The sequence below is a fragment of the Arachis stenosperma genome, chromosome 5 (assembly GCF_014773155.1).
Source record: "Arachis stenosperma cultivar V10309 chromosome 5, arast.V10309.gnm1.PFL2, whole genome shotgun sequence".
Taxonomy (NCBI): domain Eukaryota; kingdom Viridiplantae; phylum Streptophyta; class Magnoliopsida; order Fabales; family Fabaceae; genus Arachis; species Arachis stenosperma.
In genome coordinates, this window is record NC_080381.1 from 18,358,713 (window position 1) to 18,386,572 (window position 27,860).

General features: G+C 38.0%; 2 protein-coding genes across 2 annotated transcripts; both read right to left on the reverse strand.

Annotated features, from left to right (window-relative positions):
* Nucleotides 1-1,169: 1,169 nt before the first annotated feature.
* LOC130981731 (uncharacterized) lies at nt 1,170-5,248 on the reverse strand. The gene is made up of 7 exons (XM_057905386.1): nt 5,076-5,248; nt 4,578-4,644; nt 4,418-4,473; nt 4,213-4,302; nt 3,975-4,114; nt 2,215-2,269; nt 1,170-1,746 (listed from the first exon to the last, which is right to left on the reverse strand). The coding sequence occupies exons 2-7, from the start codon at nt 4,642-4,644 to the stop codon at nt 1,549-1,551; spliced, it is 606 nt and encodes a 201-aa protein (XP_057761369.1). The 5' UTR covers nt 5,076-5,248; the 3' UTR covers nt 1,170-1,548.
* A 1,058-nt stretch (nt 5,249-6,306) lies between these two features.
* On the reverse strand, nt 6,307-12,355 carry LOC130981930 (uncharacterized). The gene is made up of 15 exons (XM_057905698.1): nt 12,239-12,355; nt 10,793-10,929; nt 10,589-10,694; nt 10,419-10,501; nt 10,204-10,267; nt 9,976-10,093; nt 9,743-9,897; nt 9,567-9,612; nt 8,101-8,190; nt 7,875-7,997; nt 7,737-7,774; nt 7,609-7,659; nt 7,153-7,320; nt 6,917-7,029; nt 6,307-6,665 (listed from the first exon to the last, which is right to left on the reverse strand). The coding sequence occupies exons 2-15, from the start codon at nt 10,915-10,917 to the stop codon at nt 6,542-6,544; spliced, it is 1,404 nt and encodes a 467-aa protein (XP_057761681.1). The 5' UTR covers nt 10,918-10,929; nt 12,239-12,355; the 3' UTR covers nt 6,307-6,541.
* Nucleotides 12,356-27,860: the final 15,505 nt, after the last annotated feature.

Genomic DNA, 27,860 nt, shown 5'->3' on the forward strand with positions numbered 1-27,860 from the left:
TGCATCAGGAGGAGAAGACTTTTATTAGATTAGTTTCTTGTTTGTTATCTTTTGTTTTCGGAAAAAAAAAAAAAAAAAAAAAGAAGGGGGGGGGGGGGGGTGGTTAATGTGATTGTTGAGATAAAAATTTAAACTAACTTGATCTTGTATTTTGCGAGTTGTTACGCTTTTGTTCTATATACTTGCACTCGACTTGATTAATGCGGTTAGCACCTAATCAGCTCCGATGTTGATTCGTCTTGTTTGTTTTGTAATTTTAACGGGATGGTGGTATATTTCATTTTTATATTGGAAACATACACAGCTTTAAATCTCATTGAAAAAATTAATTTTAAAACACGTTAAAAATTAAATCTGAGATTGCCAAAATTAAATTACTAAATTGTGTTTGATCCAAGCATGTTATAAAGTGATCCAACATTTAAACCTGATCCAAGGACGGACATATAGGAGCATCTAATTCTTAAAACTCATAAAATATTCAATTGAAGAATCAACTCACTAATCATTTTAATCTATTTACTTCAACACGCTTATCATTTTAATCGTAACTCTAATCTTATGTCAATTATTTCTGAAAAATATTCGGAGGAACTTACCTTTGAAATTGTCATTTTGGTGATTTTTAGATTTCCTAAGATTTCATTTCACATTCAATTAAATCCTTTTAAAAATATATAACTTCTATTTGTAAAAATTTTAATCTGATTAACCCCTATAATCAGAGAATCAAACTCAACCATAAAGAACACAAATTCGAATATGAAAATATCATTAGAATATTCATATTCCGATATCCTTGAGAACAATGTTATCCAGAAAATTTCGGACACATTTTTTTTCTTTTCAATTTTCAAACTTTTTTGAAAATGAATTTGGCTATCTATCTCGGTCAACCATCGACAACATGATTAGTGGAACACTTCAAACAAAAATAATACTACGTTATTGCTCCTTTTAAAGAATAACACTTAATACAACTTGACAAAAGCAACGACGGGTAGAAAACTCCACCGGTAGAAAAGTCCCCTAATCGTAATTTTTCTTATGATATACTCAAACGACTCAAAAATAAACCAGAAAAAAGAATTGAATAATCCCCATTGTGGAATCATTGCCTCCCAATGTTGAGCGCTTAACTAAAGGCGAGAAAACAACACACGTTACCCTTTCAGTAAACGAAAAAGCTGATTAATAAAGCTTAAAGGATAAATAATGGCGGAAAGCCAGAAAATTACATCTTCCTTGCAGCGAACTACGGATATTCCAATGACATGCAATTCAAATGACATTCAAACTGGTAATCCCAAGTTTACCGCATTATGAACCAGACGTACACAGTGAAGGAGCACATCAACAGAGAAATGTAATATACAATGCAGGAGCACAGCAACAGAAGTTCAAAACACCTCCGAATGAAAAAGGAATTGTGTTCCACCTAAGGCTAAAAGACATCTAGGTTTTGCATTTGCACACTAAGAAATTTTAACCTGCGTCACTCACTCAGGATGCAGCAGACTAAGACGGCTTCGATTTCAGCCAGTAATTTTAGTTGCCACGTCGACCTCTTCCTGATAGGGGCTTCCGATTTCCACCCCCATTGCGCTGCACAGCATTATTCTGCCTCGATAATACTCTCATTCTTTGTTCCTTCATGTTTGCGAAGAGTAAATCCAGCGTCTGAGGCCTTTGCTTAGGCACTACATCCCCATTACCCTGCTGTGGCTGAGGTGAAGGCACTGGTTGCTGCATGTAAAATTCACAGTAAAGGCTTGCATATAGATGAAGCACAACTCTAACCAATCTCTTAGGAAGCCACTTTCAGGATAAATGATGCTAAACCATGAAAATAAAATAAAATAAAATAAAACTTCAGTTTAGCTCGGCACCAACCACAACAATCACAGAACGGGAAGTGACTGATTATCATTGGACAAATCGTTTTACCTCAACAATAGTAGCTGTCAACCTAAATCCCTAAATCCCTAATCCGCAATCCCAAGAAATATAGATGGCACCACACAGGATTGAAGAATGTACAATTTCATTCAGAATGAACAAAGCATGGCATGAGTAAATAAATCTCAACTGATAACCAGTTAGCATCACCAGAAGCCTTCTTTGCTTCAGACAGTAGACAATGTTAATCTTGAATGCAGCTTTAAAAGATAGAAACAAACATAACACCAACCAGTAAAGAAATTAGTCCCAAACCTTTGCAGGAAAACCTCCACTGGCAGCCCTTATCTGATTTGCAGGAACTTGGAACCTACACACACAAGGAAAAGACAGGGATAATTCAAGTGAAGACACATAATACATACAAAATACTCCAACAACAGCGAGTAGCTCCAAAATGCTCAGCACAACTGACTATGATCTCTAACAGAGACCTTACACTACTTAATAACCTTTCACTTCATTAAAATGTTGAGCTTCTTACCATCGGATTCTATACATATCCAACTACAAAGAAAGAAGGGGAAAAAGAACTAAGGACAAAGGCATTAGTTACATAGCCAAGGGCCAACTTCAGGAACCAATTCGAAATTTCCACACAGAGCAGACAGTTGCAGTGTGATCTGTAGTTTGAACTGGTACCCAAAAACTTCAGTGAAACTTAAAGGTGATACCACAAAGACTGCCATGCAGGCAAACCAACTGAAGACTTAAAGGCTTCCCCACAAGTCATCAATGTAAAGTTGCCAGAAGATTCAAGGACACCAATTTCTTCACATAACAACCCACGGTATGGCAGCTGTGCAGGTGGATAAAGTAACTTGGAGCAGGTATTTACAGATCATCTTCACCACCACAACGTTCCCCAAAGTCAGACAAACTCCACAATTATTAACTTGATTATCAAACACAACGTTTTCTATAGAGAGAAACCATGGAAAAGTGACTCCAGATTCTTGGTAGCAAAAACTATTTTACTACACAGAATGAACAAAGATCTTTTCAATTATTGGACTGAACATGGATCTTTTCAATTATCTGGCCTTTTGTTGAAAATAATAAATAACTAGGAAGGTAGAATGTTGCAACTTATTGAGGGATCCAATTGAAAAAAAAAAATATCATACTGCAGAGCAAGTGTATGCATCCTTGCATGCATGCAGCATGGTCTCAAGGTAGATAAACCATCAGGTGTTCAGAACCAATTTTCATATCAAAGAGAAGAGTTATAGCAAACTGAGAGACGGGCAATAATCAACAACCCAAAAAACTGACGCCAAACAAAAGTGTAGCAATTCTCACAACGCAGGAACTCGAGTGTGGCCATAAAATGTAATGCTAGCAATGACCTCATCTCTTCATAATGGGCAAATTCTCAAAAAAATGCATGCTTAGTCAGCGCCACAATCACTACACGTGTGCCTTAACAACCGAATAACGCACGGTTGTTTTTCCCATGAGCAAGAAACTAATCATTGGCAACATTGTCCCCACTATTGTGCATGCGATGGGTACTCCCCCACATCCAGGGTAAGAAACTTCTGAAAGACTCTTCATGTTATCATTTTTAGCAACATAATTCCAGTGAATCAGACTAGGCCTAGTTAGAAATCCAGTTGCTCCACCAACCAGCTCAACCAATAAAACTCCAATTATTTAACAATCAATATCCACAGTGACACTCAACATAGACCCATTCAAATCATGAAGTTTGCACAATAGACTTATCAGATTCTAAAGCAGGTATTCACAATACAGAATTCCATAAACATGTGGCTTGCCCTCATTCATAATGTCTACATGGCTCCTTTAGCAGAGTTTAAAAAAAAACATATATGGAAGGCACATTAAGTTGGGCCATGCTTTACCTGCAATAATGGGAAAAAAAATAATAATTTTCGTTTTTTGCTATTTACAAGCATTGCATCCATAGTCAAATGCCTAACCGGTATCTAATGTTCTAATATCTCTAAAAGTTAACACAGATGTAAATAAGAATTAAACAAATATAATACCTTGCTTTATTCCAGCTAGCTACCCTACTGCGATTAGAATTTCTATTGCGCAGAGGTGCATTAACAGCTTTTCGTGCAATCTCAGCTGCCACAGGAAATTGGTTTCCCTGGAAATTAGACCTTCTTTTTGCAAGAGCCCCCTAATTGTTATGATATTTAAAGGTAATATTAGAAACATGAATACATAAACAACAAGGGTACGAAACTTCATATAATCATGTTTCATTAACTCAAGTACCTGTCTAAGAGAAGATCTTGAATCCATATAATTCCGTAGCTTTGAAGACTTATCTTGAATAAAATTGTTCGAAGACTTTATGCTCTTGTTCTGTGTCCGCATACAAATTAAGGAGGAAAAAAATGTTAACCACGTTAAATACTACAAGGCATCACCAAGTGGCAAAGGTAATGAAATAATACAATTTTACATAGGAAAATCTTACCGGAACTCGTCTTTGCTTCCTAGTCTTCTTGTTCTTAGACATTTTGATTATATCATCTAGAAATAAATATCAGAAGATTATGGATATTAGATAACATTAACCAGAGAAAAATATGAAATAATAAATGGCTTCGAAAGGTCCTTCAAAATATAAAGCACACCTAATGTCATGTCCATCTTCTTCTCTGTAAGCGCAATTGCTTCCGTTGTAAGAGGTTTGGCAGCCATCTGATAACGTATAAATAATTTGATAATTTGATACTTAGATATATCATATGTATAAGCACATAAGACAAAATTTAGAAGCAACCATGACGAAGTAACAACAAAAAAGCCAGTTACGGAGGAAAACATTAGTAGCATCTTTGCGATTCTTAACGAAAAGAGTAAAGAAGCAGCAAAAAAGTCGAGCATATCATCAACAGAAGGTCATGGAATAAACTTTCCCCAATGGAGTTCTGAAACTGCTAAATTAACAGCGATAACAAAACAAATCGCTGCCTATAAAATCCTACAACTGTCAACCATCTTAGTTATCTAATTCTATAAGGAACATTGAAGGACTCGATCAACAAAAGGAGAACAACAAGGCGACGTTGAAATTTCAATTTCTAATGGAAAGACATTAGAAAGAGAGAGGCTGGAGAGAGAAGCCTTACTCGTAGGAGAAGATGAATCTCAAACCTTGGAATGGAGTTGCAATCCTACGGAAGTTAGCTAGGGTTTTGGTTCGTATTATTCCTGAGAGATAAGAGAAAGAGCAGAGAACGATAGAGGGAAGAGAAAAAGAGGGTGAAAACTGAAAACTGAAAAGGGTTAAAAGGAGAGGATCCGATATTTATGTGATGGTAGATGGCGGTGAGTTAAGCGGGTCAATTTCTATTTGTATCCACAAACCCATAACCCGGACGTTTTCCTCTGTTTCCCAGCTGCCTTTACCCCGGTTTTTAGCCGCTTTCAAATCCGCTTAGCTGGATTTACCGATTTAGTTCACTGTTTCTTGCTTCTTGCGCACCAAGGCATATTCGCGTCGACTCATTTACCAGCTAAAAACAAAGGAAAAATATTTTCTATTCTCAAATTTGATAATATTATTTTTTTAGAGTTATTTTAATTTAAAAAATTTATTTAAAAATAAATATATAATAAAAAAATGACAAAACCAATCTCTTAAAAATAATTTACTATGAATAAATTGCGAGGGTATGATATTTAACAATGGAATCAAATTTATTTAAGCTGAGGTTCACAAGTGGAAAAAAATAATGTTCAAGCTGGAATCTACAAAGAGACGTTTCAAAATATTCAATATTGGAATCCAATTAGACTCAAATTACATTTTTCCATGAGAGAAAAAAAAATCATATACATGGTATACCATAAGTCCATAACCGCTAGCATTTTTCCTTACCTCTTTTAATCTCTATGTAAGTATCTTTTAAGATGCTCTCATCCTCATTTATGATGACAACTCAATTGTTCTCGTTCAATTTCTCATTTTCATCTATTCCTTTTAACTTGGTGTTTTCTTTTAAATTGCCCAAACTACAACAATATAATGTTTGATTGAAATAAAATAATATATTTAATTTGTGTAAACAATCCTAAATGAGGTGTTTGAAAACGGTTTGCTGGAATCAAACCTGATCAAGTGATCGTGTTTCATTTTAAACCAAGAATAGAGCGCATATTTTGATAGTAATATTCATTATTATTTAGCAGCTTAATATGCAAAAGATACTTGTCACTAGCATAAAAATTTCGTGTTTCATTTTAAACCAAGAATAGAGCGCATATTTTGATAGTAATATTCATCATTATTTAGTAGCTTAATATGCAGAAGATACTTATCGCTAGCATAAAAATTTCGAGGCATTCTTTCCTGACTGATGAAATAACATAAGAATTAAATACATCGGTATTAAGTACCAACTCTACTATTCTCAATTCCGCATATCTATGGCCTCTATAGAGAGTCGTTGTTGTCATTTGCTCTAATCTCAGACAAATAATTTATTCTATCTAAAAATTATACTGTCCTACCCAGTACTCATTCTTTATGCCAAAGTTCTTGGAATACCAAGAGTGAGGGATTAAAAAGAAAAGAAAAAAAAAAAAGAAAATTTCAGTTGGAACCATAAATCCACTTTTCGGCATTGCTGGTAAAGCTAACCAACTCCTCTGGCTTAAACCACAACTTAATCTCATCCTTAGCAGTTTCTGGACCATCACTTCCATGGATGATATTTCTGCATGCACATGTAACAATCAAATTGTAATAAACAGATATTGAACAATGCACGTCTACTATATAAAATATAATATAATAGGTTCTATGTGTATCCATAAAAAACTGTTTACAATGTAATTACTAGTTTGACTAATCTCACATTTGATATTATTACCACATTTAATTAATAAAAAGATGAATTAATGTATATTAATCCGTATATATTAGTGTAATTGTAATAAATCAGAATGTGTTTGTAAAAAACAATACCTTCCAACATTAACAGCCAGATCACCTCTAATAGTTCCAGGTGCAGATTTCTGCGGATCAGTGGCTCCAATTAGTTTTCGGCCATAAGTTATTACTCCTTCTCCTTCCCAAACCTGTTTTATGAATTCAAGGGAAAATGAGACTAATCTAAAAACAATAACATATTGTTTTGTGTTTGATTCCAAAGGTAAGAAAGAGGAAGAGTCAGTTATAAGTTGTAAGGTATAAGCTGTAACCATTGCAATAACAGGGCCAGAGCTTAGGAAGTCACAGAGCTCATTGAAGAAGGGTCTTTCACTGAGATCATGATAGTGCTTCTTGGCAAATTCCTTTGAAGGAACCAACACTTTGATCCCCACAAGCTTGTAGCCTTTGCGCTCGAAACGAGATATAATCTCTGAAATCTGCAAGAGCAGAACAGAATCTTAGATCTTCAACTTAATTATTTAAGCGATTATGTTAGGTCTATACCAAAATCAGCCACCAAAGTTAGCACCGGTAAAAAATTCCGTTAAAATACAAATACGCATTGAAAATAAATTAAATCACTTATGTATTTATACATAAATACATTAGTAGTTGATTTTAATAGCTGATTTTGGTACAAGAGAAAACGAATAGCATTTTTGTTATTTAAGCAATGCGTAGTTTTTTATATATATATATTATCCAGCAATGTAGTTTCACTTTACCAGGCCTCTCTGCACTCCATCAGGCTTAATGGCAATGAAAGTGCGTTCAAACTGCATAAACAAAATAAACAAATCAAAGATGAACAAAATAAGAAACAATCATACAGTTAGAGAGATGCAAAGCATACCTCAGCAGCATGAACCTCCTGATCTTGGAGCATGTAAGCTGTAAACACAGCAAAAGAGAAAAAAAAACATTGAAATAAGATTAACAAAATTTGTGTGTTAGAAAAGGTCAAATTTGTATTATAAAGAACCTAACCTACCTGCGGCGGGGAGAGCAAGAGCTCCTGAAATCCAGGAAGCAGATGCACTGCCAGAACCGCTTTTTCCATAACTTGAAACCAAACACGGCGCTTTACTCCTCAACGAAACTACAGCAGCGGCGCCTACAGTAATATCACAACGAACATAAAACTCTCAGATTCTGAATTGAATATTAATAATAAGGAAGATGCAAAAACATGATGAGAAAGAGGTAGTGAGGAGTACCAGAGTGGAAACGAGAGGCCTTGGAAGCAGAGAGAAGGGACCTGGTGGCTCTGGAAGCGGATCTGAATAGTTGAGAAGTCATCTTTTCGGCTTTGGCTTCACACAAAGAAGAAAGATGACAGCAACGGCAGCGGCAGGTTAAGCTACAGATGCGACAGAAGACACTGATGGGATGTGAAATTGTGATGCCAATATTGGGTCGGGTTTTGTAGGGAAAAAGGAACGGTATGCCAATACTGGTCAGTGCCTAGCTAGAAAAATGGTACGGGCACGTGCTAACAAATTTGCATGTTTCATTACGAAAAGACATAAATTATAAATACCAAAATTTTAGAGAAAAAATACGTTTATATATGTAAATTTTATAAATTTTTAAAAATGAATAATAAAATTTATAAAATATATTTTATGTAAAATGTAATAGTAAAATAATTTAAATAATTAATTTAATATCTTAAATTCCTCATCTAAATGATTTTAAAATAAAAAATAAAAGGTGAATAGGATTCATTCAAAATAATATAATTTGAACTAATTTAAAAAAAAACGTAGTCAATTTTACACAATACGTTCTAGAAAATACATTTTTACTCAAAACAATTTGTTGATGTACGTATCCAACGTTAGGAATAAGTAATAACACTTGTGGTTGAAGAGAAAAACTCACTTTTATTAATTCGGAAGCTCACTTTTTGCAAATGACCTCACCATTAATTTTAGTTTAGTTTAGTTAGAGGAAGGCAAGAAGAGATTGAGGTAGGCAGAGAGAGTGAGGAGAAATGTTCTTTATGCCCTTGCAAAGTGACTATGAACCTTTTTTTCCTTTTGTAAACAGAAAGTAGTAGTATCGCCAAGTGGCATGCATTTCCTCTCATGGTGGATAAGGCGCACTTATGGTTATGGGGATGAAAACAAAAGATGTTCTCCACATTTTTTATTTTTTTAACTCATCACTCAGTTCTTTGTTCTTACGACCAAAAAGATAAGATATCCCAAGTGGCTTGCGGCCTTTTTTTCCCGTCATATCTCAACTTATTAATACAGAGCAAAGATGCTTCTTGTTAAAGAGTGGCACTCCAATAATGTTCATATATATATTCAGGTACATTATTATGCATATAAAGTATGCCACCACCATATATCTCTCTCACACACAATTCTATTTAAGCAATCCATCATCAAAACCAACCAGTATGCCTATATGTTAAGGCATAAGAATCTAGATACCTTGGAAGATCACCAAAATCGCAAGGAGTGAAAGTTTAAACGTAACTGGTTAAGTGATAGAGAGAACTTCCATGAATACCTAATAACTGCTGAGCTATGTTATGTACAATAAAATGAAATAATCAAATAATTAAAATAAAAACTCTGACGTTAGTGTGATATTTACACAAGTAGAATCCACAAAGAAAGGAGTAAAACATGTCACACCTAAACTGAACCATTGGGAGCTGTTGCGCCACAATCCAATTTGCACTCAGCTTGTAAAGCTGATAACCATGCGTCTACCTGAAAGGGTAATGGCGGAGAGAAACTAAGCCATTTAATATGACGAGAATTTAATGTTGAATGCCATAACAAGGGGTTCGTGATTAAAATAACTACTTCTAAGAAACAAATAATCTAAACTTGGACGCACCTTTATCTTAGAATTGCTTGAACACTCATAACGTAATCCATGACGAGTTAAAATATAAAAGGCATATCGCATTTCATCATCTTCACACTTGAAACTGGGTAAAGCGCCTACTTCAACAATATCAGACAGAAGCGTGGAGTCCAATGGACTTAGATCTGCAAATTTTTCCCACTTCATCAGCAATTGTAATTAGAACGGGAGAGGGAGAGGAGGAAAACAACTAATTTCACTACCTGTACACAACATATATAAATACAGACATGCACCATGGAGAACAATGAAGCGAGGAAGCCAATCATCTATGTCTGTGTCATCTATAGGTGGAGGTTCTCCTGGTAGTGTTGCCCACCTCTGTAGAGGGGGAAAAATGAAAGCAGATTGGTACTAAACTTGAAAGTAAATAGAATAGTTAAGTATAAATCCACACAAAGTAAGCTAATGCAATTTTTGGCAGTCAGTACACTTCGAATGTACAAATATCCAGAAAGACGAGATGACCGCAAAATTTCATCGATATTTTCCAACCTGTGAAAAACAAAAGGATTTTGATTATTTACATGAAACACTAGTCTAGACACCAAATGCATGGCTAGCATCTTTATTCTTATGTAATCTATTTTATACTATACTGTAGAACACAAAAGCCCATAATAGTCCAAAGTTAAGGGTCACTAACTGAGCTTTCAATTGAGCTTCTCTCTCTTCCATATCGGCAAGTTCTGATCGGAGTGACTCTACTTCTGCAGCTGTTAGCTCAACCTACAGAATTATAAATTGTCTTAGTAAGACATAACAGAAGCTTACAATGATGAAATGTGCACTGAACAGGAGCTGCTCAAGACATACCTTTTCCTGACCCCCATTACCAAGCCATGGCAGCCCACGCAGACTAAACAATCTCAACATAGAAGCAGCCCTCATTGTTCTCTGACCCCACAGATGCTGCCGGGACCTAAACTAATCTAGGTTGAGTGACTGATATCAAATAGACTCAAACTCTCTTAATGACTTTTGGATTATCCTCTTTTCTTTTCCACCAGGAAACAATACCTCAAATGTTTATTGGTTCTAGGTTCAATAATCGATGGTGTTCTGTTCTCAGGGGATTTTGCAACTGATGCTGGAACTTGGAAGTAATCAGGAATGAAGTTTATTTTGCCAGGACCATCATCCATGGAATTGACCTTCTTCAAGAAAGAAAGTTGAAATTATATCAGAGCAAGGCGGTAACAATTAACAATATATGCAAACAGAGAAATACTCTGAAAAATTAACAAGTCAGTTCAAGATGGCATATAAGAGTTGAATCGTATAGTGACATGATCATCGGTATCACCGTATCAGTTCCCCTAACCCAAGTCATGGCCAAACTTTTTTTCCTCCCCCTAAATTTAAAGCCCAAATCCCTTAAGTAAACCATGTAAGTATGAAATAGCTGCACCAGCATTTGAAAGAAGCAAGAAGCGCAATAGTTGGTTCACCAAGATATATGATGACTGCATAAAAGTTACTCTTTTTTTATTCTAAGAAAATGAAGTGACGGTCAAGCATCCAGCTGCTCCACCCAACAAGACCAGCAGATTCTTGGAGCATCCAGAACCAGCATGGAGCAATCCCAACTCCCAGAACTGAAGACAAAAGCTTGTTCCATTGAGTTAACGGCAATCTAATGTGGAGCATAAAGAACTTGGCCACTACAGTTACTTGGTACAAAGTACTCAAGTAAAATTGGCTAGTCCTAAAGACTGCAGGTTATGGGATTGATTGGTACTATGCAACGACTATTATAGAAACAACATACAATTACCAACTTGTTTTATTTGTTTTATCTTCCATCACGCACCCCTCTCTCGCCCTTGGAGCTTTAAAGGTACCTCTTCTCTGAAGCTCAAATAAAGTGTTACCCTTGAGACAATTCCCTCAGCCTGATGCATGGTTAATCAAGTATATATCGCATAATATTTGTTTTCCCCTTAGAAATCAAAGTACCAATTTCCACATCCTAAAAGTTACAATTCGTGCCCAGGCCTCAACCTCATTCATCAATTCCCTAATGGAACTCAGAATAAGAAACAAATTGCTCCAAATACAGGGACAAGGAAAAACAGCTCCATCTTAGAAACGAAAAGATTTATAGTTAACAAGAACAATAGTGCAAAGCGAACACGATAAGCGGACACCACAATCAAACAAGATGAAACCATATTTGTAGAACTAAGCTGAAATCTACAACAGAAAAGGATCGCAGATAAACTGATACGGTATAGAACGAATGAATCCGTTAGGGTGGAAAAAGCATGAAAAGATGTATTTCATTGGTAAAGTAAACAAGTCGTAGAACATGAACAGCAATAGCTTGCAAGCTACAACAGTACAAGGAACTTGGAAGATAAGATATAATAAAGTTATTTTTTGTTGATAAAAATTAGTGGAGCTTAAGAATAATGAAAATAAAAATAAAAAACGGAGAAGACAAAATTCTAGGGATACTGGTACCTGGTGGTGGTAGGAGGCTGAGGAGGACAGAATAGAATTATAGAAAGGCCGGGACTAAGGAATTTAAGCAGGAGAAGCTGTTTTTACGAAAATGGAATTTCCCTTCGTGCCCACGGCACGATGCCACTGGTTTTAGTTGTTCACGGTGTGGTGGTTATTGCACAATGACAATTTTGCCCTTGCAAGGCCCAGACCCAAATAATTTCTGTTAGGTGGTAGTTTGGTGATAATCTCAATTCAACGGCCCACTAGAAGCAATCCTCTTATTATCTCTTAATAATATTGTTTATTTTAATCCATTGTCAAGTTGTCATCGCGTAATTGTGCAGATAGTCGGATTAAAATAAAATCACCACCTTTATTTGGGTTAGAATTATGAAATTGTTTGAGTTTGCTTCGATGACATTATAATGGAGAATGATTTTGCCACTCTCGGAATTGATGATGTCATTCTTTTTATACAATTTTTAAAAATATCTTTTAATTTTATTATTTTGTTTTTTTTATAAAATTTTCAATTAAGAGTAATTTGAAATAACATTCAATAAAAAAAATGATATTATGGATTAAAGAGGAGTGGAATCACTCTCCCATTATATATATTTGACCAAGAGTTTAATTGAAGTATTAAATTGGTTCTTATATTTGGGTGTAATCATATTTTGGTTCTTAAGATTTAAAGTATATTATTTAAATTCAAAAAAATTTCATTTAGTTTTAATATAATTTCACCGTGAGGTCAAAGTTAAGTAATTAACAAAATGTCCTACATGACAGCAGTACAAGAACAAGGTCGATAATCTGGAGAATAAATACAAGTTTCAGAGACACAAAATTAACCGTGGATACATCAATACATTTATTTATCATTTTCTTGGTTCTACAGAAAATATTTCATTTAAATTATAAGAAAAATGATATATAAATGAATTGATGCATCCACGATTGATTTTGTGCCTCTGAATCTTGTACTCATTCTCCAGATTATCGACCTTATTTTTGTACTATTGTCATGTAGGACATTTCGTTAATTATTTAACTTTGATCTCACGGTGGGACTACATTGAAACTAAATGAAACTTTTTTGGATTCAAATATGACACTTTAAATCTTAAGGACCAAAATAGGATTATACCCAAACGTACGGGATCAATTTAATACTTTACCCTTATTATGAATTTACAATTTACAGTTCAAATGGTAAAAGAATTATCTACTATCTATCTATCTATAAACAATAGAATTCGCGTAGTTTCATTTCCGAACTGAAGAGCTCCCCGCAACTCACACTGGTTCGCATCCGAGGTGGAACTTCCCTTCCTTTGTGGAATCTCCTTTCGAATGGTGCACGTGCTCGCTTCTCATTCGACCGCTCATGTGTCACTTCTCCGAATTTTCTCCCGCACGACGCCGATTTTAGGGATTTGGTTCCAAAGGTCATGATGACTTCGAACCCTAGATCTAAGGATTTTCTCTCTTATTGTTCTTTTCTCCATGAAACCAATTTTTGTCTATAAGATGTGTTTGTTGGACGCTGATTCCGCGCCGATGGTCACAATTTAGGAATTCCGTCCTAGAAGTTCAAATTTTTCCTCTCTAATCAATCAATCAGATGCATTCTTGTGCAATTTTTAGTTCCAACACTATTTTTCTCTTGATGCTTCTTCTTTTTCTTTACTATGTTTCATTGTGATCAAATTTGGTATGTGTTACACGATTATTTTAAATTTGATTGTCTAGGGTTTGTGAATCGGCAATTTGTCTATCTGTTTTAGTGGGTTTCTAGGTTCATCTTCTTCACTTCATTACTTGAAATTTGATGTTAATTTGATTATGGTGTCTCCTTTTTATAGTTGTTGAATTGTTGGTTGCATGTGGTTGTGCATTTTATAATTTATATGGATATTGTAATAGTTCCAAAAATAAAAGTTCTACTTATATTTTTTTATATTTATGGATCATGAGTTCGGTTGTGTGAATTAATATCAAGTATGGGATTTGTACCTAATCTACTTCATGAGTGGTGATGTGATTGGCAGAGTTTCTCGAACAATGTGAGTTTATAAACTCAGCTTCTACTTTTTGGTGGTTCCATTATATTGTAATGAAATCATTGGTTGTTCAAGTAAAGTGAATTTGATTTTTACATTTAATAACAACTCTTTCTGCCCCAAGAACCTTCTATGAAATTCAGAGACAGCTGTAAACAAATTATGTAATTTGAACATGAACATGAACATGACATATATATATATATATATATATGCTATTTTAAATTTCACCTTTTGCATATACGTACAGGTGTTTGGCCTGAATCTAAGAGTTTTAGTGACAAAGGAATAGGCCTTGTTCCAACAAGATGGCATGGCGGTAATGTGTGTCAAATTAGCAAACTTCCTCCTTCAAAGAAAACTCCATGCAACAGGTTATCTTCCTTCAATAATATTTTCTGCAGACACTAGGAGTGTTTATGGGTCGGGTGAAACCGAGTTTGATGTGATCCAGATCCGTCTCGAAATATATATCAGGCCTATTTGTTAGACCCGAATCCGATCATAGACCCGATGAAACCTACACACTTTCGGGCCACAATTATACCGGGTGAAAACCGGGTCGTTAACATTACATTACTTTTATACCTTTTTGTAAGCTAACATGTGAAAATATCCAAATTTTCAAGACTCTAGCCATTATTTGACATGGTAAAATTTACTTAGAAAAATATAACAAGAACCAACCATTCTCCAAAATTAAAACATAACCACAATCAATACTAATATTGTCTAATAACATCAAATATTTAAGTCAATACAAATAACATAATATTATGCATTAGTCTACAGTTTTATGCATTCTAAACATAAAACATTAACTTATAGTCTTATAATGACTAATAACACAAAATATTAAGGTTTACAATACTTAAATTCCACATAAGAATAATCATTATCCATCAATAGTCATTAATGTTGTCAACTTGTTCCTTGTGATGTGGATGCATTAGTGAAACCTACAAAACATATAAAATTACTCATTTTTTATATAAAAGATTATTACTTGAAATAAATAAGTCACAAATAATAAAGATATCATAAATGTACCTTCAATAATCTTCTGACTACTATCAAATTGATCAAACTCTTGATCTCCATCTCCTTGTTTAGAAGGGCACAACCAACTTTGAGTGCATATCAAAGCTTCAGCTATTAATGGTGACAAAGAGCTATGAAAGACATCAAGCACACGTCCACCGGTGCTAAAGCATGATTCAGAAGCAACAATTGAAACCGGAATATCTAAAATGTCATGGGTTATGAGAGAAAGAATCCTGTATTTTGAAGCATTCACTTTCCACTAAGTCAATTTATCAAAATTCTCATCTTCCACATTATCCTCAGCCAAATATCTCTCCACATCTGACTTGCTATCTGCATTAGCCTTCTCTCTTTTTTGTTTTTTTTCACATATTCACTCTATTTTCAGAAACGCCCTTAGTACCAGCTGAGACTTTAATATTGTCATTGAAAACATCTCTAGATGAATCTCCACCATCATCCCTTCCTTTATCATCGGCAACCTTTTTTTCATAAAACTTATGCAATGTATCTAATGTGAGTTTAACAAAATCAATCATGCTAGTAGACACTTCCTTGTTATAAATATCCTCCAAACACCAATAAAGATAATCTAGTTTGTATTGAGAATCTAATACAATAGCAACAAGTAACAATGGATTAAATTTGTCAACTGGTTCCCAATATTTATCATATTTATGTTTCATAGAACATGCCATACTTCCTAGCAATTCAAAATAATTTTGGCTCTAAGATGTTAACTGAGAAGCAACAGATGCAATTTCATGAAAACATTTGTTCGATATAGCATGCAAGGAAGATGAGAAACTCAAAGTTATCTCATAGAAGATTCTCAAAAACTCAATAAATAATCTAGCATGTTGCTAATCAAGTGGTGTAGGTGGACCAACTTTCTTTTTTTCCCACTATCCTCTCCAAACCATCTAAGAAAAATTAGGTTCTTAATCATAAAATTGATAAACCCCATTTTGAGGGGTTATCTTGTATTGAATTCAGAGTGTTTTGATAACCTTTTGTCACATTTAGCCTATGAATTAGCATGGTTTTGTTATCTCTCCCGTATTTGTGCCTAAGTGTAAAAACATGCTTTTTAAGCCTTATTTTGATGAATTCTAGTTCTTCTTTGATTCCACAAGATGCCTTGATGTGTTTGCTAGTAATCTCAGGATGAAATAGGTTAGGCATGGATCAAGGGAGCAAGGAAGAAAGCATGCAAGTGTAGAGAAGCATAAAAAAGCCAAAGAATTGATCTAGGCCATGCACGCGCACGCGCACAAGGCGCTCGCGCGCACATTGCGAAACAAGCCAGGGACGCGCACGCGTACCGTGCGCGCACGCGTCGATGACGGCACATGACCTCACTAATGCAACACGTGCCTGGCGATTTGAGAGGGTTTCTGAACCCATTTTTGGCGCCAATTGCTAAGGGAAAGGAATAAAAGGATGAAGGATTAAGGGGAAGGAGGGCATTATCAATTAGAAAAAGCATAGATAGAATATACTGAGGATTAGTTTAGAGTTTTAGAGAGAGAAGCTCTCACTTCTCTCTAGAATCAGGATTAGGTTTAGTTGTTAGATCTAGGTTTTGATTCATTCTCTCTTCTACTTCTACTTTCCCAATCCATTGTTGTTACATTCATCATTCTTCTACTCCTTTGTTGTAATTTCCTTTATATTGTTCTTATACTTTGTTGCAGATCCACTATTGCTACTTCCATTTTCTTTCAATTCAATAAGAGGTAATTCATAATAAATGTTCTTCATTGTTTTCCTATTGTTGATCTCTTGTTTTTGTAGTTATAGATTCCTTTAATTCTTGCATTTAATAATGTTTACTTGTATTGCACTCTATGTGTTTGATGAAATGTCTCTTCTAGATATAGTGTAGGTTTTGTTCCTCTTGGCCTAGGTAGAGTAATTAGTGACTCTTGAGTTATCTGATTCCTTTGTTGATTGATAATTAGACGTTGCTAATTAATTTGAATATCTCTAAAGCTAGTCATTCCTTTAGGAGTTGATTAGGACTTGAGGAATCAAATTGATTCATCCACTTGACTTTCCTCCATGGTTAGAGGTTAACTAAGTGGGAGCAATACACAATTCTCATCACAATTGAAAAGGATAACTAGGATAGGACTTCTAGTTCTCATATCTTGCCAAGAGCTTTGTTAGCTGTTAGTTTATTTCCTTTGCCATTTATAATTCTTGTCTATAATCTCAAAAACCCCAAAATAACGCACAACCAATAACAAAACACTTTATTGTAAATCCTAGGGAGAACGACCCGAGGTTTAAATACTTCGGTTTATAAATTTTAGGGGTTTGTACTAGTGACAAACAACTTTTTGTATGAAAGGATTATTGTTTGGTTTAGAAACTATACTTTACAACGAGATTTCATTAGTGAAATTCTAAACCGTCAAAAATCCAATCATCAAAATGGCGCCGTTGCCGGGGATTTGCAATGGTGTTATGTTATTGGTTATTGTACATATGTGAATATTGTAAATAGCTTGTCTTTTGCTTGTTTACTAGATTTTGTTAGTTTTATTTTGTTTCTCCATAATGAATTCTCACTTTAGCTATGAGTTTGGCTTTAATTGTGTTGTAGGAAATATGGACTTTAATGGCAACATGTACCATGGATGGAACCAACAAAGATGGGAGGAGCCTCAAGGAATTGATCACTCCTATTGGCAACAACCTCCGGATACTTATAGGTATAATTTCCATCCTAATGCATGTCAATTTAACGGCTATGATGACTCTTTTTGTGACACTCAACAACCACCATCATATGCCTATGAATCTCATCCTCAACATGAACCCCAACCATTCTCACAAGCCTTTTTATACCAAGCACCTTCCTATGATCCATATCCACCATGTGACCAATCATCCATACCATATTTTTATGACCATTATGAGCAAGAACCCTTAGAACCACCACAACCCTATCAAGATTACTCCCAAGAACCACCTCAATACACACAATCTCCACAACCTTACCAAGAAGAACCACCTTCCTATTATGAACCCTCTCTCAAAAATGATGAACCTTCCTACCCACCCCAAGCCCCAATAGACGATTCTCTCACTTTGTTACTTCAAGGACAAGAAGCCATGAAGCGGGATACACTTGAGTTTGTGACCAACTTGACCAAGGTAGTGTCTACCTTAGCCTACCAATGTTTTAACACTCAAGGTACTTCCGTGACCACATGTGAAAAGTCAAAAGAAGAGCAAAGCATGAAGGAGAAATTGGAAAATTCGGTGGAAAAGAAGGGAGAATCAAATTTTGTGTTGGAACAATTGGAGGAGCCTATGATCATTGAAGAAAAGGAAGAAGTGGTTGAAGATTTAGGAGATGTTGAAAGTCCATGGGAATGTAGCATCATGGAGCACTCTTCCAAAAAGCTTGATATTGATGTTGAGGAGGGTGCGCAACCTCCAAGGCATACCGTCGTTGGAGATTTGGAATAGGCTTATCAAGAAATGGATTCAATCATGGACGAATTTCTCTCTACAATGGAATCCTCTCCCATTGGACATGAAGCTAAAAGTATAAAAGAGTGTGCACAACCTCCCAAGGAAGACGGAAATGGCATGGTGTATATTGAAATTGAAGAATATGAAGAGGTTGATTAAGAGATGGATTCATTCATCAATGAATTCCTATTCAAAATTGAATCACCTCCCATTGGGCAAGATGAAGTTCTTGAAGACAACACCAAGCCATGTGATAAGAGGGAAAAGGTTGGAATTGAAGAAGCTTGCGAAGAGGTGGAAGCAACCAAAGAAGAGCCTAAAGAAGTAGACCTTGCATTGTCTAAGTGTGGGGAGGTCTCCCTTCCCAAAGCACCATCCATCACAACATTCAAGTGGGCAAAACTCTTATCCCTAAGCTTCACTTTCTCACGTGAATATGGTTTAATTGAAAATGATGGTCAACTTAGAGCTCTTTGTGGAGTTAGGAATAAGAGAGAGTTGTGTAGTGGATGAAAATTCGGTATAAAAATCATAAAAGCCAAGACTCTAAGGTATAGGAATGAAGATGGAACGGAAATCACCGTATATGGGTCTAGAAGGAAGCATTGGTGGAATAAAGAGAATTCTATGTGTCAATCACTCTTATGTCAACCACCCGTACGGAAATATCATGAAACTCAACTAACGGACGGGTGTGAAGATAAGATATGGGATCCCGGCTCATTTTGTGAAGACCAACTATGGGGACTCATATCTTGGGTAGAACTTTGCCCAAGCTTGATGAAGACGGTTGGAAATTCTGTCAACCAATTGAGAAGCATGGATCCTTGGAGATTCAAGGATGAGCACAAACATAAACCACCATGACAACAAGCATCTCAAAATGTCCAACTTAAGGACTTAAACTAAAAGTGCTAGGTGGGAGACACCCCACCGTGGTAAACTCTTTCCACTCTCTTTTAAATTTGCTTAATAAGTGATTTGAGTTGCCATTGCAGGTAGATGTTTCATACAAATTTGTTTGTACAACTTAATTGTTAGCTTAGTCACATGTATGTTGTGTTTAGTAGTAGATGAATAATATCAAATTGCATTTTTTGTGAATTTTATGATGGTTGATTGAATAAAGAGTTGTGAACAGTATGGGGAGCACCCAGCAAAATTTTTCTGAAAAAAAAAAGGGGGGTGGACGCGCGCGCACCATGTACGCGCACGCGTCCCGTAGTTGATACATCATCGCCCACGTACCCGAGAGTTGGGCCTCTCTTGGGCAAGCATCATGCTCTGAGCCCAATGCGACCCACGCGGATGCACACTACGTGCGTGCGCGCCGATTATGCGAACATGGAAGCTCGCGCGGACGCGCACCTGCCGCGTCCGTGTCGATTTGCCGCTGCAAGTTTTTGAGCCAAGCCCCAGAGAGTTGAGCCAGCTCTGGGCCATCCTTAAGCCCCTGGCCCAACTCAACTCGCGCGGACGCGTACATGCCGCGTGCGCGTCCATACGCCAAGAGAAGAAAAGAACGCGAGCGCACACATCGCGCTTGCGCGCCTTATGGTAAACTGCCAACTATACGCGGACGCGTACATGCCGCGTGCGCGCAGGTCTAGTAGCGCAACCTCCAGGCCATTTTCCAGAGAGTTAGGCCTGACTTGGGCCAACTCTAAGCCCCTAGCCCAACTCCAAGCACGCGTGCGCGCATGGTACGCGCACGCGTCCTTGCCTATTTTGATCATCCACGCTTAAGCGCGTTGTACACGCCCGCGTGGGTCCCAAATTTCCATCAAAGTACGCGGACGCGCAAGGTGCGCGCGCGCGTCGATTCAAAAATTAGATAACCCTAGCACGCGACGAGCGCTGCGCAGTCGCGCACTTCTCTTCTTCTTTCCCCCCACCATCTTCAATCTCCCTCAGCCTCCGTTCAGCAACCCCCGCCGGCCACTACCACCACCCGGCCGGCCCTTCTCTCACCATCGACCCCTCTCGCTCTCCCTCTCTCCTCCACTCACTCTCTCCTCCTCCCTTCGGTCAAACACCCAACCACCGAAACCACCATCTCCGCCGCCACTCCATCATCACCGCCGGCGACTCTCTCTTCCTCCATCTCCCACTCGCCTATCACTCTCCTCTTTCACCATCGCCGACCTTCCTTCCTCAGTTTCTCATCACCACAGCCGGCCGCCCTCACCGCCACCACCCACGGCGGCGCTACTTCCCTGCCCCTGTTGCCCCTGCCCCTATCCTAGTTTCCCTTCCCATTCCTACCAGCTCCCAGGTCCTACTCCATTTCTGTTTGTTTTTCTGTTTTTTTTTTTTCTTCTTTTAATTGTTCATTTCTGTAGTTACTGTAATTGTCTGTTAGTTAGTTTAAATTCAAATGTTGCATGTTAGGTTAGATAGAGATATCTGCTGTTAGGTAGCTAGGGCTGGATAGAGGATTCTAGGCCTGATAAGTGCTCCGTACGTGCATATTTGCTGTCTGTTTCCTTGGGTGTGTATGCTATTTTGTGCGAATTGTGTTGCCTGCATGCTAAACCACTGCTGCTGTACTTGATTGATGTTGTGATCATGCTATTTGTGTTAGTTCACTATCCGGGAACGTCCAATTTTAAGCCGGAATGCTGCCCGATTTTCCAGAAAATTAGTTTCATCTTGTTCTTTCTTTCAATTTTGGGCCAATTTCCGCTTCCTTTTAAACTTCCCGGATTTGCATCAATCATTGTGGATATGAACCGCCACTTCTCTGGTCTTTAAGCAAAAATATCATCATGCCAACTAATCCACTTTTCTAACTTAGTAATGTCTTTAACCATTTGACATTCACTCACCTTTAACCCTCTTTAACCATTCTTTCTAAAGTGTGATGATTTTATGCTTAACAAGTATGAGTTGTTGACTTTAATGAAGCCTGCATCCGTGGTTTACTTGTTCACTTTTGCATATTCATTGCAACTTCATGATTGTTGTTAGCCAATTGTATCCTGAACATGCCTTCTTTGTTACATGCTAAGTGTTTTATTGCTTATATTCTATCACATTTTTCAGGATGTCGGATAAAGGAAAGGCTATAGCCACTGCCACCTCTTCCAAGAAGAGAAAACACTCTACCCTCTCCATTCCCTCCATCTACAAGCATTATGCTAAGAATCCTTTAAATGACGAAGAAAAAGAAAATCAGCAGTTACCTTCTACCGATCCGACTAAGTTTCCCAATCTCTACTGTGAGCTTCGATTTTCCAAATATCGAACAACAAAGCTGAACACTGAGAAGAAATTGTTCCTACCCAATGATGTCCGACGGTCCATTACTACCCGGATCCTTGAGTTGGGTATCGATTTCGTTGACAGAGATTTGGGGGATATCAATATATCTTGGGTGAAGGAATTCTACTGCAACTTCTTCCGTCCGACTTTGGATTCAGTTCAGGTGAGGGGTAGAGAGGTTATGATCACTGTGACTGCGATAGAGGAGGCATTACAGTGTCGGCACATTACTGATGACATGTATGCCCATCAGCAGGCAGAGATAGCTATCCATACCATGAACTTTGACTATGAGGCGCTGAGGCGCGTGATTGGGTTACCAGATGCCACTTGGGTCATGGACTCGGGCAACACAAAGCCCAAAGGGATGCTCTTTGCACACTTGAACAAGGAGGCCAAGACTAGGCAGATGATCTTTGCTCACTACGTCCTGCCCACCAATCACTTTTCTGAGATCCCTATGGAGATGCTACTCTTGATTGGCTGTGTTATGGAGGGAAAGGAAGTTTATTTTCCCCGATTGATCCGACAGAGCATGTGGCGAGCCCATATTCGTGGCCTCCTGCCTTTTCCTGTCCTGATTACCAGCATGGCATCACTGGCGAATGTTCCTAGCCACGATGATGACGTGTTACCACCACCAGCTGAGGCGGATGACAGAGAGATTACCATTCCTTGGGGTGGTTGGGTACACGAGAGGCCGCCAGCTATACGCCGTTCTAGGGCTAGAGCACTAGTGGGGACACCTTCACCATCAGCCCCTTACAGCAGCCCCATCCTCTTCCACTACAGTAGCTCCATCTTCATCTACAGCTCCTCCTGCGGCACCTGAGCCTACTTACATACTGGTCCAGCGCTTGTTTCGGTTTTTAGAGCGCGAAAGGCGCCATGTCAGACGCCGACTTGATCGGATGGACCAGGCGCTCATTTCTCTGGGTGCTGAGTTACCTCCGCTTCCAGACTCTCCGGCCTCCGATGAGCAGGATCATCAGGAGGAGGATGCGGAGGCACCGATTCAGCAGGATTCCCCTCCAGTTGCTCCGGACACTACAGAGCCACCACAGACTCATGAGGAGCCGGTCCCACAGCCGCAGCCAGAGCCAGAGCCTATCGTTGTACCTCCCACTGATCCTCCGATTTAGCATCGAGGACGATGCTTGGTCTTAAGTGTGGGGAGGGCACCGGTAGCATTACTTGGGGACCGGTGAACTTTTCGGCTACTCTTCCAGTTATCTTAGTTCGCACATCTTTTGTATATATTTGGATGCATTTTTAGTTTACTTTGGATACTTTTATTGCTTATTTTAGATTTTAGATATCTTAATGCTTTTGGATATTTTTAGATTTCATACTTTTAGTTGGATTTTTCTCTATGCATTCTTCTTGCTTATCTTCCTTTTAGTTTGTGGTTGTGATTAGAAATCATACTTTGAATTGCAACTTAGTGTCACCCTTTTCGCATAAGAAATTTGGTTTTGAGTGAAAAAGGAAAGGGTAAACTAAGGAAATTTTTTGATCTTTCAATCACAACGATGCTTAGTCAAACATTGAGATTTTTCAAGAAGTTTAAATATAAGGCATTAACCCAATTGATTGAAAGAAAATTTTTGTTGAAACTTGCTTGAATTTCATACTTTGTGAATCATGTATTGAATTGAGAACACAAGCTTGTGAGACTTGAGCCTATTGATGTGGTTACATTTTATGACCATTTATCTTCCATTCTTGTGTGAAATTGTTCTCTTTCTATGATTATGATCCTTGATTTGCTTGATTCTATATGTCCACTTATCTATTGTATTTATGCATTTATATGATTGAGGTCATCACTTCATTAGCTCACTTATCCAAATGGCCAATGTAAAACCCGGTTAATTAACGGTTAATTAACCCATAAATGAGAATTTATTCTAGAAAGCCTAAAATGTGATTTTTATGGCTAAATGTGATAGAGGAGACTGAGATGAGAATTTTGGTACCAATTTTATAGAATTCGGACCAAGATTGGACCGAACGGGTCAAACCGGGCCAATTGGACCCAAAGTGGGCCCTTGGCCCAACATAACTTAACCAAAACCCTAGTTTTCAGCACTCTCTCTCCTCATTTGTTACACACACAAGCTGAAATTAGAAAGAAAGGGAGGAAGAACACTCTCTCAAGTTCTCTCCCTTGGTTGATCTTCAAATCACCATAACTTTTGATCTAGAGCTCCGATTGCCGCTCCGTTTGCGGCCACGCGTTCACCGCGGAGAGCTCTACAAAACCCATATAATCAATCTTGAGGTAAGCCACGTGTTGTTGTTCGAAATCTCAGCCCTTATTTTCGAGTTTCATGGGTGAAATGTTGAGATTTTGGGTTCTTTGATGTTATAGGACCAAACTCTCTTGAAGGAGAAGGTTAATCTTGTCTCCTTGGACCTTGGGTGTGGTAAGATTCTCAACCCTAGTGTATTTTGTTGTTTTATGATGCTTGGGTTTTGAGATGTTGTGTATGGGTATGATGGTTGTGGCTTAGGTTGTGTATGTGTGGATATTGGAGCTTGAGTGGTGACTTTGAAAAGCTTGGAAAGGGTTTGGTGGTGAAAAATCTGCTCTTGGAGGTGTTGAGGCCTTGTGAGCTTGAGGATAAGTGGTTTAGAAGTGCTTCGGTGGAGCTTGGGAAAATCGGCTAAGGTATGGTTTCGGTTTCCCGTATCTAATATATAATGTGGTAGGAAATACTTAGGCTAGAGGCCCTAAGATAGGCATTGAATTGTTGATGTTGTTGAATGATTGAGATATATGATGTGGTCATATATGTGATGATGATTATTGATGCCTTAATGGTATGATGTATGAGAAGTATGCATGTTGTGATATATGCTTGATGAGTGGTTATGGTTGAATTGTGGGTTGAACCATGTTGATGGTGAATATGATATTGATTATGTATAATGATGGTTAATTGGAATTGGTGTTGTTGAAAATTGGCATGAGGAATAGTATATGATATGTCAATATGCTTGAGTTTGAGCCACTTGGGTGAAGTGGGCTAAAATGATGAGATAGTGATTTTGGTAAATTGTGGTAATGTGTCAATGTGTGAGTTGAGGAGACTTGATGTTGAATTTGATACATTTTTGATTGATTTCAAAGAAAAGGGATGAAATTGGCATGTTTTGATTGACTTTGAAAAGAGTTGAAAATGGTTTGTTTTGAAAATGGCATATTGTGGTTTTGTATGAAAATATGGTTTTTGGGCATACTTTGATGAGACATAACTTGGACTACGGATCTCCGTTTTGTACCAAATCTGTTTAAAAATGAAATTTGATCCGGGATGTCCATGCCGTTCGAAGAACGGGTGAAAAACGACTTAAAACGAGGAAGTTATGTCCGTTGGAAGATTGGGGTTTAAATCTGTGAATTCTGCAGCTTTTAACTTAGAAAATTTTTTAGCAGAATGACCCCTTGCGCGTGGGCGCACCTGGCGCGTACGCGCCGATCTTCCAAGAAGTGCCATCCACGCGTGCGCGTGATGTGCGCGGGCGCGCCGATTGTGCTGCACCCAATGCCCAGCCATTTTCCAGAGAGTTAGGCCAGAACTGTGCCGGTGTTGTGCCTAGGGCACGAGAATACCCGCGCGTACGCGTGGTTGACGCGTGCGCGTCGATGGGCAAGTTTGGAATCCACGCGTTAGCGTGCATGACGCTTACGCGTCGGTGAGTTTTTGAGGCCATCCACGCGTGCGCGTGGAGTGCGCGTACGCGTGGCCCTGTTTTCATCCCAAAGTTGATTTTTGAGTTTTAAAAGCCAAATCTCATACTTCTAAGCCTCCGATCTCACCATTTATGTCTTAAATCATTATGACATGCCTAGCTATTAGAAAGGGGCTAGTGAATGAGTTAACTTGCGAGTGAAGCAAGGGAAATATGAATGATCAATGAGGATCAAGATGATTATGTGAGATGCGGAGGATGGTGGTGGAAGTGCTTGTTATGCCATGGGCCGAAAGGATATGATTGTTAATGAAATGGCTGGTTATGGATTTAACCGTGAGCCGGAATAGCTGTGTATGCTATGAATATTGGCTGGTTATGGATTTAACCGTGAGCCGGAATGGCTGATATGGATGTTGATCCATGGATGAGAATTCATGCATGTTTATGCTGAATTATTGATAATTGTGATTTGCACTTCCACTATCGAAATTACGAGTTTCCCTGGGTAGTAGCAGTGGCTAGCCACCACGTGCTCCAGGTTGAGACTTGATACTCTTCTGACCCTATGTCATAAGTGTGGCCGGGCACTGTGAAAGACCCGGATGAGCTCGCCCCCGTAAATATTCACCAGTGAGGGTGATGGATATAGATCATGATTATGATCAAGTTTATGATGAGTTTAACTCGAGTTGGGGATGCATGACAGAGGGACAGTCCAATGGTTAGCTACCGGGACTTGTCGGGTTGGCTCTATAACCGACAGATGATATCATCAGCCACTAGGGACAGGCATTCATCATATGCATACTATGTGAATTGTTTGAGATTGCCTATTTGACTGCATATTACTTGCTAATTGTCTAAATGTCTTAACTGCTCCTATTTGTATATTCTTTGTCTGATATAACTGTGTTTGTTACATTATATCCTGCTGGTGGTTGGGAGGTTTGAAGGAATTGGAAAGGGAAGTATTAGTTAGACTGAAGAATCTTTAGTCAGATGCCCTTATACGGTTTAGCTTGTTTATAAGCTTTGATATTATTTGGAGGAAGTTCTAGGATTGCCTTCGGCTTTCCTCCATTATTATGTATTATATATGTGGAATCTGTTACCATGCTGGGAACCTCTGGTTCTCACCCATGCGGATTTTGTGGTTTTCAAATGCAGGACGTGAGGTGTCCCGCTGATGCATGCTGGAGACTTCTATGTTGCGAAGATCCTTTGTTCTCGGGGCTATGTTTTGGTTTATATATCTTGCTTAGATACTCTTATCTCCATTAAATAATACAAACTGTGATGACTCCTCCTATGAGAGATTTTGGAGAATAGGTTTTATGTATTTGTGTCCCTTTGGGTTCCTTTGGGGTTTTCCTTATTTTATCATATGTATATATTGTTGTGCTCGGACCGGTTATCTTCGCAGCCGGATTTTGAGCCTTGATATTCCTGTTTTTGACACTCTCTTGTATATATATAATCTCGCGTTGGTTTATCCTTGTTCGTTACGTTATCGATCGGAGTGTTGCGCTTTCAAGTTGCGGTTTTTGCTTACCCCTTTTTCTACAAAGGCTCCTAGTTATAATCAATCATTCATACTACTATACGTACTAAATTTTTATTTTAGAGGTCGTAATACCTTACCATCTCTGAATTATGACTTAAGCATAAGACTCTGTATGGTAGGGTGTTACATTATGGTATCAGAGCAGTTCGTTCCTGTAGAGCCTGAGGGATGGACTGATTATGCTTCTGTGCATTCTCTGTGTGTGTGTTATGTGCTATTAGTATATCTGCTTGATATAGTTGGCATAAACGTTCATGAGCATGCATTTGGGACTTTGAAGTACTAGACTTCCGATATTGAGACTGATCAACTTAATATCGATTGTTTGGTATGTATAGGAACCAGATGGCGCCTCGTGGACGCGGTAGAGGTAGTGCGAGAGGTCGTACGAATGCTCGTGCACCGGAGAATAACCCTAATAACCCGGTGAACTTTATGGCTGCGTTGGAGAACATGGCTGCTGCTATGCAAGCCACTGCTGAGGCTCTTAGTCAACAGATGAACAACC